Genomic DNA, 14,381 nt, shown 5'->3' on the forward strand with positions numbered 1-14,381 from the left:
TGGGGCTACCAACAGAGAAGGAGTGTGGGATGGGCTGTAATGAAGAAGTCTGGAAAAGAGCAAGAGAGAAGGCCTAAGAGGCAGACAGACAAGCAAGCAATAACTCAGGGGCTATGGGATGGGAAGGAAGAGTGAAGTGGGAATGTCTAAGGCTGGAGCAGATAGCTACTTTATTGTTTAGGGCCTCAGGGCCATGGGTGTCATTTCAGAAAAATTCTAGGGGGGGCCAAAGTTGTGTCAGCATATACAATATTCTTTGTGATTTATTATATCTTGCAAAGGCCGGGGGAGAAATAGTGGAGCATATAGACCTATGAAAAGTCTGTTGGAGGCCAAACAAAAATCTGGGCAGGGGCAACTGAGTCTGCCCTGCCTCATAGCAAATGATGCCCCTGCTCAGGACTGAAGGCTTTGGCAGAAGGAGAACATGGGCCCACTTATGCCTCAGCTCTGCCTTCAAGAAGCAATGTGCTGATACCTCTGTAACCAGTTGGTTGTCTCAGAAGGGGAAAAGTTCCCATGGTCCCTGGAAGGAGGGTTGTGGCTCAGAAAGCAAACCGAGTGAAGCCTTTTTGTTTGGACATTTTCCATTGGACTCTTGCTTACCTTGGGAACGGAGGGCTAAAACTATCCCTGACATGGAGAAGGGAGACAGCCAGCCAACAGGGAACCTGAGGCACAGCCATATCTTGAAAGGGAAGGCTAAGCAAGTCTTGCTTTAATAAGTCACCAAATAAGTCTGGGGCAAAAATTGGGGATTGGTCCTGCTTTGAGCAGGGGGTTGGACTAGATGACCTCCTGAGGTCCCTTCCAACCCTGATATTCTATGATTCTATGATAAGGCCAAGTCAATTAGAGTTTTGTTTGAAGCTCTGCAGGATTTGGCCCATGACAGGCAAACTGGACGTGGGACAATGAAAATCTCCTGGTCGTGGTGGACTGGATAGCTCAGAGGATTGTTAAAGATTGCCGACTTAAATCCAGACGTTAGTAACTGAATATCATTACTGTCTGGTGACGGCTAGTGGTCTTGGTCTGTTTTCCAACAGGCAAGTCTCCTTATCACAATGAAACCCCACCACGATGTTCGCTGAAAACTATTTCTGAAAGACAGGTGAAGCCAGTAATCTGAAATATATCAGTCAATGGCTTTGCAAGTTACCTCGGTGTCCCTCCCTCCTGCTTTTCCACTCAAGGAATTGTAATTTATGGAAATGCCATCTGTGGAAGGAAAAAGCATTTCCATGACAGCAAACAGCTCTCTGAAGTACTCCATGAGTAACACAATGGTGAATCAAGGCTTCTGTTGGTAGTTAATACACAGTTGTGACATCATCAAAAGGGCCAAGCCTCAACTAACCAATCAGAACATGACTTTGGATAGGGTACCTTAATTAATCCCGGGACAGAAAAGATACAGGATATGCATTTCCTTCAAGGAGATTGACTTTCATTTAATGCTGAAGTGTTTCGCAAAGGGAAGCTTAAATACAGGATGAGATGCAATTGGTGATGGGGAATGTGTACTGTTAAAGACACCAAAGGAAAAGAGTCAATACGAACAATACAGCCTAGTTTAAATATAGGTTAGGTATTACTTGGAGGATGTGAACCATGTGCAGTACTATAATTATTCCTGGAAGCTGGAAATTGGACTAGTATTATTGAATAAATCTGGAGACAGATAATAGATTTTGTTCTCTTTAATCTGGATGTCGTCACCATTGGTCTCTGCAGCTCTGGACTCACACAAAAACTAGCCAACCAAAAAACCCTCCTTTAAACATCACAGTGGTATGATAGCATTAAAATTACCCTTTGAAACTGTTCTATGGATTATTCGCTTACTAGCTGAATGGTTTGGCCTGTTTTATTTTAAAGACTTTTTTTCTTTTGAGGGAGCTTGTTGTCTGGCTATGGTTTCTCACTCTGACCGTACAGGTAACTGAGGGGAATTGGTGGTGTGGTGTGGAGGTGGGGGAAGCCATGAAATACTAATTAGTGGGGAAACAATCTGTTCGGGATGCAGTTCTTTCCACACCATAGAAGTTTAATTGAGTCTCTTTAGAGCCTGAGAGATGCTGGTGAAAAAGAGGAGGCGCTACACTGAAGTAGCATTGGAGGCGGTCTGGGCTCCGTTCACTATTGCCCTTGTGCATCATTTACCCCAGGGCAAAATGGGTGCAAATGCCCCCCCCTCTGCTGGGGTACGTATTTTAGCAGCTATGCAATGACTACACGAGGTGCAGGGCCAAGGTGAATTGGGCCCAGTGCCTCCAAAAACACCCCAGGAGCATGTTGGTTAGTGGCATGTGCGACCACCTGAAAAAGTTATAGCTCTTACTTCATAGAAGCACAATCTCTTTATCATAGAATATCAGGGTTGGAAGGGTCATCTAGTCCAACCCCCTTGCTCAAAGCAGGACCAATCTCCAATTTTTTCCCTAGATCTCTAAATGGCCCCATCAAGGATTGAACTCTCAACCCTAGGTTTAGCAGGCCAATGCTCAAACCACTGAGCTATCCTCCAGAGAAGCTGTCCTGGTGTGCATGAAGAGTGTGGGGCCCTGGCCATTGTAAGCACCGCTCTCTGGGGCCGACTGGCTCTATCAGTACAGCCTGCCTAACTGCAGCTGCAACCTGCAGAGATACCCTGGAGTGGGGAAGAGGGCCTGCTGTGCTTTCTCCCCCCTACTGCATCTGCCCAGCATCAGCCATAATCTGGCTTTATGATGGGGGTGGGCTGGGCGGGGAGATTTACAGCACTCTGGTTTTGTGCATTCAGGAAGCTGATGCTTTTTCCAAGCTTAATAGACAGAGCTTCTCATCATTGTGATTCCTGGTGGACTTGTATCTGCCACATGCACTTGTGCCCCATAGCATGATTTATTCAGCTCAGTTAGCTGCATTAGCTAACAATACTGAAGGGGAGGAAAATCAGGTCAGAACAGTTGGGTAAAGAGCGTGTATTTTAAAAGCAAAAGAATTTTTTTAAATAGGTCAAATTCTGTCCTCAGTTACACCCCATTGGGTTTCCCAGGTGTTACATCATGGAGCTGGGCCCAAAGATTTTGGTAACATAGCCCAACTGAGTCTCCTCCCACAACAAATAATCTTCCCCTTACTCCAGGGGTAAGAGCATCTGGCTACTCACCGTCCATCAGCCTAAAGCTCACAGAAATTCCCTCTGTGAATTTCTCTGCCGGGGGAATTCTTCAGTCCAAATCTGTCCAGTTTAAGTTTTCTTTGTACCGCCTATATTTGTGGCCCTGTGGAGGTGAGAACACCTATTTTAGGATGATTGAGCCAAATCCTGCTTCACTTACATAGGTGTAAATGTGGTATAACTCCATTGTAGTCAGTAATGTTATACCAGATGTATGCTGGTGTAAGTGCAAGCATAATTTGTCCTTCTGACTCTTAACAAATGATGTTTTTAAAATTCAGTTCTGACATTACTAATTTATTAATAGATTAATTTGCATATGTAAACCCCACAAATAGGATATGTCAAGATGAATCAAAACCAGCAGGCTATTAATGTGCTGTTTCTACTTCTTGCCAAAGAAATGCTGCTTTGCCTGCAGCTCATTATAAAATGAGGTTAAGTGAACCAAACCTATAATTCAGAACATAGCTCTGGCTCTACTCAAACATTTAAAAAAAAAAAAAAGAAAAAGACTCAGTGTTATAATAATTTATTCCCAAAGCTTGGCTGTCACATTGTTTCCTTGGCTGGATTTTCTCTTTGCTTCTTTTTCATTTCACAGCTCTATAGTTTGAGTGTCACAGGTAGGCAGCTACAAACACCATCTTTCACACACAGACCCTGTTTGCTCCAAAAAAAATGTAAAAATTAAAGGAAACCATTGCTTGGGGCACCTTGAGTTTACAATGCTTGTACAACATCTTGAGTCAAAACAAAAGCTGCCGGAGACATTTTACAAGCTTTAATTGTAATGGCTAGTTGCAGCAGCAAGGAACAATCTTTATCTTAGGTGTGGCTGGGCTAGAGCAGTTTAGAATAAGTTTTCCCCAGTGTGAGCTCAAGAAGCCACAAGCATTGCAGCTGCACTTCAGCCAGTCTTCCCAACTCCATCCCACAGTGCATTGTCTTGTTTCAAATTTGGGAATTACTCCAAATCTCTGCAGCAATGCTGAACCTGCTGGATTGTCCTTCAGAAGTCCCAGAATGGTACAGCATAAGAGTGAGGTATACCCATGAACATTAGTCTGCACTAACTCAATACACAAGGAATTTATTACATTTTGTAAGTGTAGTATAGACTGCAGAGTTACTCTCTTAAGGGTTTGTGTCATGTGTATGCAGGCCATTTCAAAAGTTAGTGCAAAGTAAACCCTTGTGTTTAGACAAGCCCTAAAACTGTTTGCTTCCCAAGTAAAGGCTAGCGTCAACAGAAACCGTCCAATTTGTGTCATCATAGTCATAGAGCGCACGCGTCTGTCCATACAAATATACCCCTGTGATGTTATTGATATAATCTGGGACCGTATAGATCATTTTGGCAACCAAGGTCCTGTAGTGGCACCAAATCTTGTATAAAGGGGGTCAAATAAGGTGTCTAAGACAAGGTTATGGTTTGCTGGTTATGATTATGCTGTCTATATGTGTGTATCATTTTTGTAGTTAAAGTTATGAATATTGGTTCTATACTGTCTGTATTTCAAAATCATGCTATGCTTCTGGGTGACACCCCAGACAAGTTGGTGTCAGCTCTGCCTAGCCTGCTTGATGGCCCATTAAGGACCATCAGCTATAGGATTGACCCATTGAGAGAAGGCAGATACGCCTTGTGACTCAGCAAAGTATGCAGGGACTTGCCCATGTGACTCCAAACTCCATTTTGCTGTAATTTTCCACAGTAAGAACAAAAAGGTGTTCTTACACCTGGAAAAGACTATAAAGGGCTGATGCCTCATCTCCATCTTGTCTTCATTCCCACTTCTTACCTCTGGAGGGACTTTGCTACACTGAAGCTTTGAACCAAGGACTGAAAGACCCATCCAAGCTGTGGATGTACTCCAGAGACTTGATTTGAACCTGCAGTTTATTCTAAGAACTTTGCCATTACTTTATATAATTGATTCCATTTAACCAATTCTAGCTCTCATCTATATCTTTTTCCTTTTTATGAATAAACCTTTAGATTTTAGATTCTAAAGGATTGGCAACAGCGTGATTTGTGGGTAAGATCTGATTTGTATATTGACCTGGGTTTGGGGCTTGGTCCTTTGGGATTGGGAGAACCTTTTTTCTTTTACTGGGGTATTGGTTTTCATAACCATTTGTCTCCATAATGAGTGGCACTGGTGGTGATACTGGGAAACTGGAGTATCTAAGGGAATTGCTTCTGTGACTTGTGATTAGCCAGTGGGGTAAAACCAAAGTCCTCTCTGTCTGGCTGGTTTGGTTTGCCTTAGAGGTGGAAAAACCCCACCCTTGGGCTATAACTGCCCTGCTTTAAGCAATTTGTCCTGAACTGGCACTCTCAGTTGGGTCCCGCCAGAACCAGCATTGTTACACCCCCACTGCTTGAATGCTGCCCACTTCCCTGATGCCATGATCTACACAACTTCCCCTAGCCATTAATCTGCTTAAATTGCTCCTAACGTGCTAAAACAATTTAATCTGTAGTATGGAGGCAGCCTAAATTATGATTCCACATACCATTAGCTCCTGTTAGCATTACCTGTACCCGCATTGCTTCTGTTCCAATTTTACTACAGTACTAATCAGTCCTGATGAAAGGTTGAATGGTGGGGAGACTCTGTTCCTTCTTTTATTGTCCTTTTGAAAGCCAGACCAACGTGAGTGAGCATGATGTGTTCCTCTGCCAATGGGGGAGCAGGGAGGGATTATGTATTTAGCAACTGTACAGTAGTGCAAACCTCATCCTCAGAAATTGTAATTGCCTAAAAGTACAGTGTCATGTTACCCAAGGAAAGGAAAGGAAAGTCAGTGGATCCACATGCAAATCTTTTAATATCTTATAATGCCCTTTTAAAAATATCATGGCCTTAAGTCTCCTAGCTGTCTGTTAGGTATTGTGGAACTCTTAGAAAATAATCCAACTTGGACTACAGGAGGAGGGAGAAAATAAATTGCATTGCTAACACCACGCAGAACTTCCACGCTCCTACTTTAAACTCTGGGCAAATGATCACTTCCAGATATCAAAATGATGTTTCCTGTCCAGCTATGATCTATTGTGTCACCAGTCAGACTGGATTGACAGGCAGAACTCTCTCATTTGAGAGAGGTGGTTAGAGAGAGCTGCTCTTTGAATTCCTTTTAAATAATCTTCCTGTTTAGTGTTTCTTAACTACATTATTTGAAAGTCTTTTTTAAAAGTCACTGTCTTGCTCTACCATCACCTGCTGAGGACTTGCTAGAGTCTACCACACATCCCTCCTTTCACTCATCTGGCATCCTCTTCTTCTCTTTGTGCAAGAACAATCTCCTCTGAATCTTCTGCTACTTGGATGAGCCCTCCTAGGTCTTCTGTCCTCATTGACTCTCCAGCTCGTTTCAATTCTAGCCTCAACTTTTTAATTTCTCTCACCTTTTAATTTGTTTACATTTGCAATGATTATATATTGGGTAATTATTTGATTTTTCTGTGCCTCTGTTTCCCTACATGTACAGTAAAATTCTACTTGTCCACCTTAGTGAAGTGTTTTGAGATCTACAGATGAAAAGAACTATCTAAGCGTAGACTTAAGCACGTGTGTAGTCTCTGTTCACATTTACACTGGAGTGAAATCGTATGTTCCCTATTGCACACTGCACAAATTTTCCCCTAGTGATGCAGGGAGTGAAGGGGGCTTCCTCCCACCCTCTTTTGGAAGATACAGTCTTTACAGGAAAATAGCACTCAATAAACGTTTCAAGCCCCATCTGCTCTTCTTGCCCAAGGCCTCTTCCTTCACTCTGATAGTCCTCTAATTTCCATCCTAGGCCTTGGCTACTTCTGGCACCATCCCATCTCAAATACTTCAAACAGATGAACAAAGATAAAATACCCTTTATTACTCCGCCCCCCCCGTCCCCCGAGCTCTGTCCCCCCAGGGAACTGTAACAAATTCCACAGTAATTTCTTCTCCCTGTGGTTCCCTGACCCTTCTGTCCACCTGACCTCCCTCCGAGGCCCTTTTCAGGAGGGAGCATCATTAGGTCTTACTTATTCCTTGTTCCCTGCCTTGCCAGAGGGAACAGGAGCTTTTTTATATGCCTCCCCCTTTCCCAATATGCATTGTTGCAGAGCCTACAACTCCCATTAGGTCTCAGAACTCGAGAGGTGAGGGGGCTATGCTGGGTCTGTAGCCTCCTTAAAAAGCCAACACACCCTGTTACAACTGCATGCAACTGGAAGAGGTCTGATACTCCATCTAGTAGTGGGAGCTTGGAAAAATAGCCAACCATTCACTAGTAATTGACCCTCTTTCTTAATGTTGGAAGATTGTAATTTTTCCAAACTGGAACAAAAAAGAAAGGGTTAAGTTATTTCATGGGTAATGAATGATCTGATTATCATGGCACTGTGGAAGGATCAAAGCTTCTGGAATTCACTAGCTGACTCCCCTAAATTCTACGTGTATCCTATGGAAATGCAGGTGCAGTGCAGCAACTACATGGTAAAAGGTATAACTGCACAAAAATGCCTTAGAATTCTCTAAAGTCTGTCATAGGATTTTGTCATTCCTACCATACAAATTGACCCTAACATGCTGCAGAATTTGTGAGGACCTTCAGTTTTAGAAAAAGTTATGTAACGTGCATATGCATCTATTATCTTTCACTCAGGCTGCCGATTAAAATAAACTCCGCACTCATGAGAGAAACATTTGCTTGGTTTAAACCTTCTAAAATAAATAAAATGAAGAAAAACTGATTCCACAAGGCAGGACTTAAGTTTGCATGAATATAAATCCATCTGAAAATAATTTGGTTTTGCTGCTGAGGAGAAATTACCTTGAAAGTCTGCGGAACTTCCATTGTGAAAATCACTAATCCCTCTAAAATAATGATTTGTGGAAATACGCTAACTGGAGCTGCTCAGTTTAATGACAAACTCCTCTTGCCCATCCCCCCGTTTTGTCAAACTGGGAAAATAAAAACCCAGATTTTCTCTTGATACTATTTTCATTGTCAGCCTCAGACACTGAAGTTCCCAATTTATTAACAGCAGCATTGTGGCATAGACACCATCAGCGCAAGCTTTTTCTACTCTGTCCCATCTCTGTACCTCAACTCTGATCAACTCCACCTCTGGGAGAGAGTGAGTTGTTAATTCTTCTTTCTCTTTTAGGATTCAGCCCGGTGCTCTTTATATCAATAGACGCCTCTCCATTCCTTCATTGATTAATAAAGCCGGAAGGGATTATGATGTTCATTTAGTCTGACCTTCTGTATAACACAGGGCATAGAATTTTATCCAGTGACTCAACAACTTGTGGTTGAACTAAAGCCCTTTCTTTTAGAAAAACATCCAATCTCAATGTAGAGTCCAAGTGATGGAGAATTTATCTCCTCCCTTGGTCATCTGTTCCCATGGTTAATTACCATTGATTTCAGTGGAAACTGGCTCTGACTCTCAGGGCCAAATGCTCCAACCCAACTAATAGAACCAAAAAGCCCAGAACAGAGAAGAACCAGTATGCATCTGTTGCATGGTAGGGGAGGGACAGGGTATAGAAAGACCCCAATTCAGCAAGGTACTTAAGCACATGCTGAACCATTAAGCATGTGAGCAGTTCCACTGAAATTAAAGGGACAACACGTATTTAAAGTTAAGCATGTGCTTAAGAACTTTGCCAAATTAGGATCAAAAGGAGTGGAGAAGTCTGTACCTCCTGCACTTGGTGGATTAGAGCTCTGTGAGTGCTTGATCTGCCCTAGCTCAGAGTGAGGGGTGGGGTTAGGCGAGTGCAGAGGGGAGGTAGTGGCCAGTGAATCCATAGCTACATAGATTTACCGACCTAAATGCCCATTTGAGGCTGGAGACACAGCAGCTGCAGAAGCTACTACAGCCTTGAGAGCTGCCAAAAAGAAGCAGGAGAAGCAGAGAGAGATTTAAAGGGGTCAGATACAAAGTATTACTTTTAATTTTATGTAAAGTTTCTTAATGTAAGAAAAATCTCCCTCTCTCTTTTTGTATACATAAATTAGTTCAGAGCAATGAAAATAATGTATACTGTATTGAGGTGCCTTCATTTACATTTTTAAAATAATTTATTAAGCATCAGAGATGTGAAAATAATATCATCTATGGTCAATAATTGTTAAATGCAAATGTATTTCCTCTCTTCTCCTCTCCTCTCATGTTGAGCTCTCTTGGACTTTCTCCCACATCCTCAGCTGTTTCTTTCCCCTATAGTCCAAATGTTCTGACAGCAACCATGTCTCAGCCGTATTGCAGGTGCATGCTCTGTTCCTGTTTCTCTTGTTCCATGTTATTGACTGAGGTAATGATTCTGCAAATGCTTTGGCATGTTTATAACTATGCGTGTGAGTAGTTCAATTGGCTTCAAAGCCACAATCCTACAAACGTAATATTATTTTTATTTTAGATGTAGGTTGCACTTACGGTGCTCCCAAATTCTGCTTTGTCAGACTTCTGCAATCCCATTAATGTTACTGTCTCTACTCACGTGCTTGAAGTAAAGCACATGCTTAAGTTTTTTCAGGCTTGGGATCTTCACTGTAAAATATACTGGATAACTCATGTATATGTAAAGCATAACTGTTAGCATTGGTCTGGGAACCTTAACTTCTGCATTTCCTGACCTTGTTTTAATTTTAACTTTAATGTTGCACTTTTTTATATTTTTAAGACCAAAAAAGTTCCTGTATGTGTCAGTGGCAGTCACCTAGCTGTTCTGCCTGTGTTTTGTAGATGGATTTTTAACTTATATTTGCCGTCCAGAGCTCTGAAATTCAGAATAGTGGGCAGAATGGGAGCTTTGACTTGCAAAATACTTGATCAGGATTTTAATTTATTTATAAAATCTTACAGCAGTTAAATTAGTATCTATCTATATTCTCCCATACTCTCCCTGGTCATCACAGCCAGTGTCCTTACTGCCATTCCATAGTCATATAATAATATTTCGGTGAGCAGGTTTTCACGATGTGGTGGTAAAAACATGGGAGCTATGTCCTCCCTAGTGCTTGCATGCTCTGAAGTGTCCCTAGCCTCTGTTTGCCAGAATCTGGAAATGAGTGGCAGGGAATGGATCACCTGATAATTACCTGTTCTGTTTATTCCCTCTGAAGCACCTGGCCCTGGCCACAGTCAGAAGACAAAATACTGGATTGGATGGGCAATTGGTCCGACCCAGTATGGCCGTTCTTATGTTGCATTGTTGTTAGTACCAGTGTAGTTGCACCAGCACTGAGAAACAGATTAGAATATCGTTTTACTTAGCAGTCAATGAGCAGGTTTCCCATTTATTGGACCTATATATCCATTTCAAGTTATTATAGGATAAACTTTTATTAGTTACCTGGTAAAGTTACTTTAGAAGTATAATAAATAATTTTCTTTAGAAGGAGGAGGAAATGTTTTCACTATTAAGTAGTCTTTACAAGCATTGGTGTATTTGATACAGGTATTTATGTAAGTTTTCCACAGGGCCATTCTAATGAGTTGTGTAAGCTTCATTAGTTTCAGAATCATAAGAAAATTTTCTTATGCTCACCAAACTTCAGGGCCCTGCTGTAAATCCCAGTCATACCCTGTGCTAGGTTGCAGAGAGATCTCTGAAGGACATGTGCTTATTTGATCAGCTTTTTAATATCAGGTTTTCTTTCATTGTCATTGACTTTCTCATTTGGTTATTAAGGTTGGATTCAGTGCACACAACAGTTTTAAAATTAATTCAAGGCAGCATGTGTGTGGGGAGGCGGTGAACAATGCAGGTTGTTTAGGTTTATATTAACATATAGGTTTATATTAAAAACATTTGTCACTTCAGATCACATTTTTTGTTCTGCTATTTTGAAGGATCACCGATACCAGTGGGCATTGATGTGCAGGTGGAAAGTATTGACAGCATTTCAGAAGTTGACATGGTAAGTTTTATCACTTAAATCCTGTTACTAAAACTGATGGAAGACAGAATTGTAACCAAAACTCTGGGATCACATAGGCTTCAGAAATAACCCTCCAAGATTCTGATGTAGAACCAATATAGTTAACTAAGTAGAATCCTACGAGGTTATATTGTCATCTTGATACATTAAAGTTATTTCCATTGAAATTAATAGATGTTACATGTGAATATGTGTTAAATGTCTCCTATGTACCAAGAGACAAAGCGCTTAATGGCCTGATTTTTCAAAAGTATTGAGCACTCCGTAGTTCCTGTTAAGTTCAGGGGGAGTTCCTGGGTGTCACACATCTTTGAAAATCACTCTGCAAGCCCTTAGCTTGTGCAGGTCCTGTGCACAGAGGCAACTTTCATTCATTCTGCATCACAGCTTTATGTCCTTGACTTGCACTAAGAAGTTTTCTCGCTCAAAGACATAATGCCTACACTGAGCCTTGTGTCCCTCCATTGCTATAGCACTGGTGTAGTATCACTGGGGCTAGCAGTGGTCTAAGTGGTAGTGTATACTGGCCACCCGCATTTTTACCACTATGCCATACAGACCTACTGTTAGTTGGTAGGCAGATGCCAGTATCTGGTACACACTAGTGCATCATTGCTAGTTCAGCTGCAATAGTAACACAGCAGTGGTGGAAGAATCTGCCAAAAACCTTACTATGCACACACTATTGGAGAGGGAAAACCTCTTACTGCTAGTCAAGAACATGAAGTTGTGAATGCATCCTGTTCATACCATATTCACAGCTTCACTTACATTATTGCTGCGTTGTTCAATCCTAGAATGACCACACAGGTTAACGCTGAATAAAGAGCACATTTACAATATTAAATTCTCACTTCAAAGGCAGTTTTAGGCCATAGGCCCTGATCTTGGTATGGGGCCCATTACTCTCATGTGGAATCCCACTGAAGTAAGTGCAATGCCACAAGAGCTCAGAGGTCCATACTAGTAGATCACATTACAGGATCAGAGCCTAAATATCTTTTGAATTCCTTTTTCACTGTAATTATTCCAACAAAATAAACTGCGCAATCAGGCTAGGCTTGCACAGTAAAGCACATAGCAGTCAGATTATGGAAAAGCTATAACCATATTTGCAACTTTACCTCTTTCTCTTTCTGCACGTGCATAACAATTCACTGTGCATTCCAATATACTCTGCATTCATGCACATCCTATGTCTCAAATAATATAACACAGTAAAATATATTTTTACAATCTTTGGTACACATTTTTGTCCTACTAGTTTACTTATATATGAAATTCATGATATTGCATGTATTTTATTTATTTATTTATTTTATAAAATGCACTGATCAAAAACTAAATGCAGATGAGATTTTTACAAAATGTATTAATTAACAAACTTTACAGATTGACTCAGTGTTCATAAAGGACTCTCATTATTCTTTTGTTAATGCCCAAAGGGGAAAGGAATCTCACTTCATCCTGGCAAAAGCCTGTATATATTCCAAACCCCAAAAGATCTTTTGTTCTTCTTTGCCTTTAGAGTCAGAATGGGAATTTTCAAGGTAAATACATTTTCCAAGCCAAAGATGCTAAGGACAAAAAGTTATAATGGAAGCTGACTGCAAATATAACGACAGGGGCTGCCACCTCTCCATAATAAGTAGGCCTTGTAGCATAGCATGGATATTGGTAAACACTGACCCTGTCTACATTGCTCAGAAAAACTCTGTTATAAGTTCATGACTCCTTCATGTTACCTGAGTACAATAAACACAAATCATTTGTGTCCACACAGCAGTGTCTTTCCACAGACCAACCATGTGTGCATGTTCACACTTATCCCACTGCCTAACTGAGTTTTTATCAATTCAGTCTGGGAAATCTGATCAGCTATATTGTAGTGCCCCAGCAGGAGCTGGAGTGCCCAGAGGACAAGCACATGCTGCTGTACAAGCAGCATGTGGGGTATTGTGCTCCAGAATGTCGTAGCGCCCAGAGAGCTAGGAGAGAGGAGAACCAACCAGCCAGGTAAACAAATGTGATTAGTGGGTCTTGTCTACACAACAAAATAAGTGTTATGATCTGCTTACTGGAAGGAAACTATGTTGCTAGCTTAGGCCCCGGGCATAGGGACATATGGCTAGTTGTCACAGCTTACTAACTGCATATTAGCCATGTTGTGCATGCACACAAATCCAGTGTAGAATTTAGCATCAACCATGCAATTAATTAGGTACAAACTCAGTTAATAGTATGGACAGGCTCAGTCGGGCCATTTACGAGCAGCCCAGTCAGAAAGTGAGGTGGAATTGCCATTTGCACGTGGCATTACAACAGAATAATTTGAGAATTTCATTCTACTTCACTGTAAATGGAATGTCAATATATGCAAGCTCATTATGAGCCGGTACCTGTGTGTGACTATATATGTATTACCAAAAAAAGAAAGTATGTTAAAAGAACATTAAGGTTGCAAAGTCAAGCACTGAAAAGTTGGGAAATGCCAGAATTAAGTTTGCCTGTGCAATCATGTCTTTGTTAGGGAACAGAGTACTCACAAGAACTAGGTTGTACACCATGTGCAATTCAGTGGGTCTCTTGCCATTTTGGTTGTTAGTTCAACACATACTTCACCACTCATCCTACTTGAGCATTAAAGTCACCTATCACAAGGAGTAAGTCATGTTTAGGTATTCTGTCATCTTTATCCTCATCGCTAAGTTCCTTTGTTGGACTATAGCACTATATGATTGACAGCTTTAGGAATCTGGTTTGGATTCTGGCATATAGGATGCGTTGGTTAATAGGTTCCTACATTGATGAGTGATTTTTCCATAGAATCGGTCATAATGAGTGCTACTCCTCTGAGTGTTTGCTTTCACTACAACCTGAGTAAATGAAATATTTCTTCTCTTTCTTGAAGTCCTTCTCATATACACTTATCAATTTGCTCTCAGTGATACCCAGGATTTCAAATCTATAATTGTCCATCTCCCTCATGAGCTGTGAGATCTTTCATGTTTGAAACATTGTTCTTGTAACCCTTCTGCCAGGTGGAGCCGTCAGGGCTGGGTTCAATATCTAGGGGTTTCTTTTCAACAGTACAACACAGAACCTGCTTGAGCCTCCACCCAGTAACCTGGGAAAATTACACCCCACCCCTGGTCACCTCTGAGAGGCAATACTTCCCCTCTTGGAAGCACAAAGTCTGAGTGTTGAAAAGAAACTTTTAATGAAAGGAGAGAAGTCACCTGACGTTAATTAGGGAAAATGCCAC

The 14,381-nt window shown here is 41.4% G+C and overlaps 1 protein-coding gene across 4 annotated transcripts in view; it reads left to right on the forward strand.

Moving 5' to 3' along the window:
• GABRR3 (gamma-aminobutyric acid type A receptor subunit rho3) overlaps positions 1 to 14,381 on the forward strand; it is a 99,590-nt gene that overhangs the window by 55,735 nt on the left and 29,474 nt on the right. For all 4 annotated transcript variants that reach the window (XM_048869771.2, XM_048869789.2, XM_048869799.2 and 1 more), the window contains one exon: positions 11,028 to 11,095. In XM_048869771.2, the coding sequence (XP_048725728.1) occupies positions 11,028 to 11,095 (68 nt within the window). The remainder of the gene's footprint in view (positions 1 to 11,027; positions 11,096 to 14,381) is intronic.

Source organism: Caretta caretta, chromosome 1 (assembly GCF_965140235.1).
Source record: "Caretta caretta isolate rCarCar2 chromosome 1, rCarCar1.hap1, whole genome shotgun sequence".
NCBI classification, from domain to species: Eukaryota; Metazoa; Chordata; order Testudines; family Cheloniidae; genus Caretta; species Caretta caretta.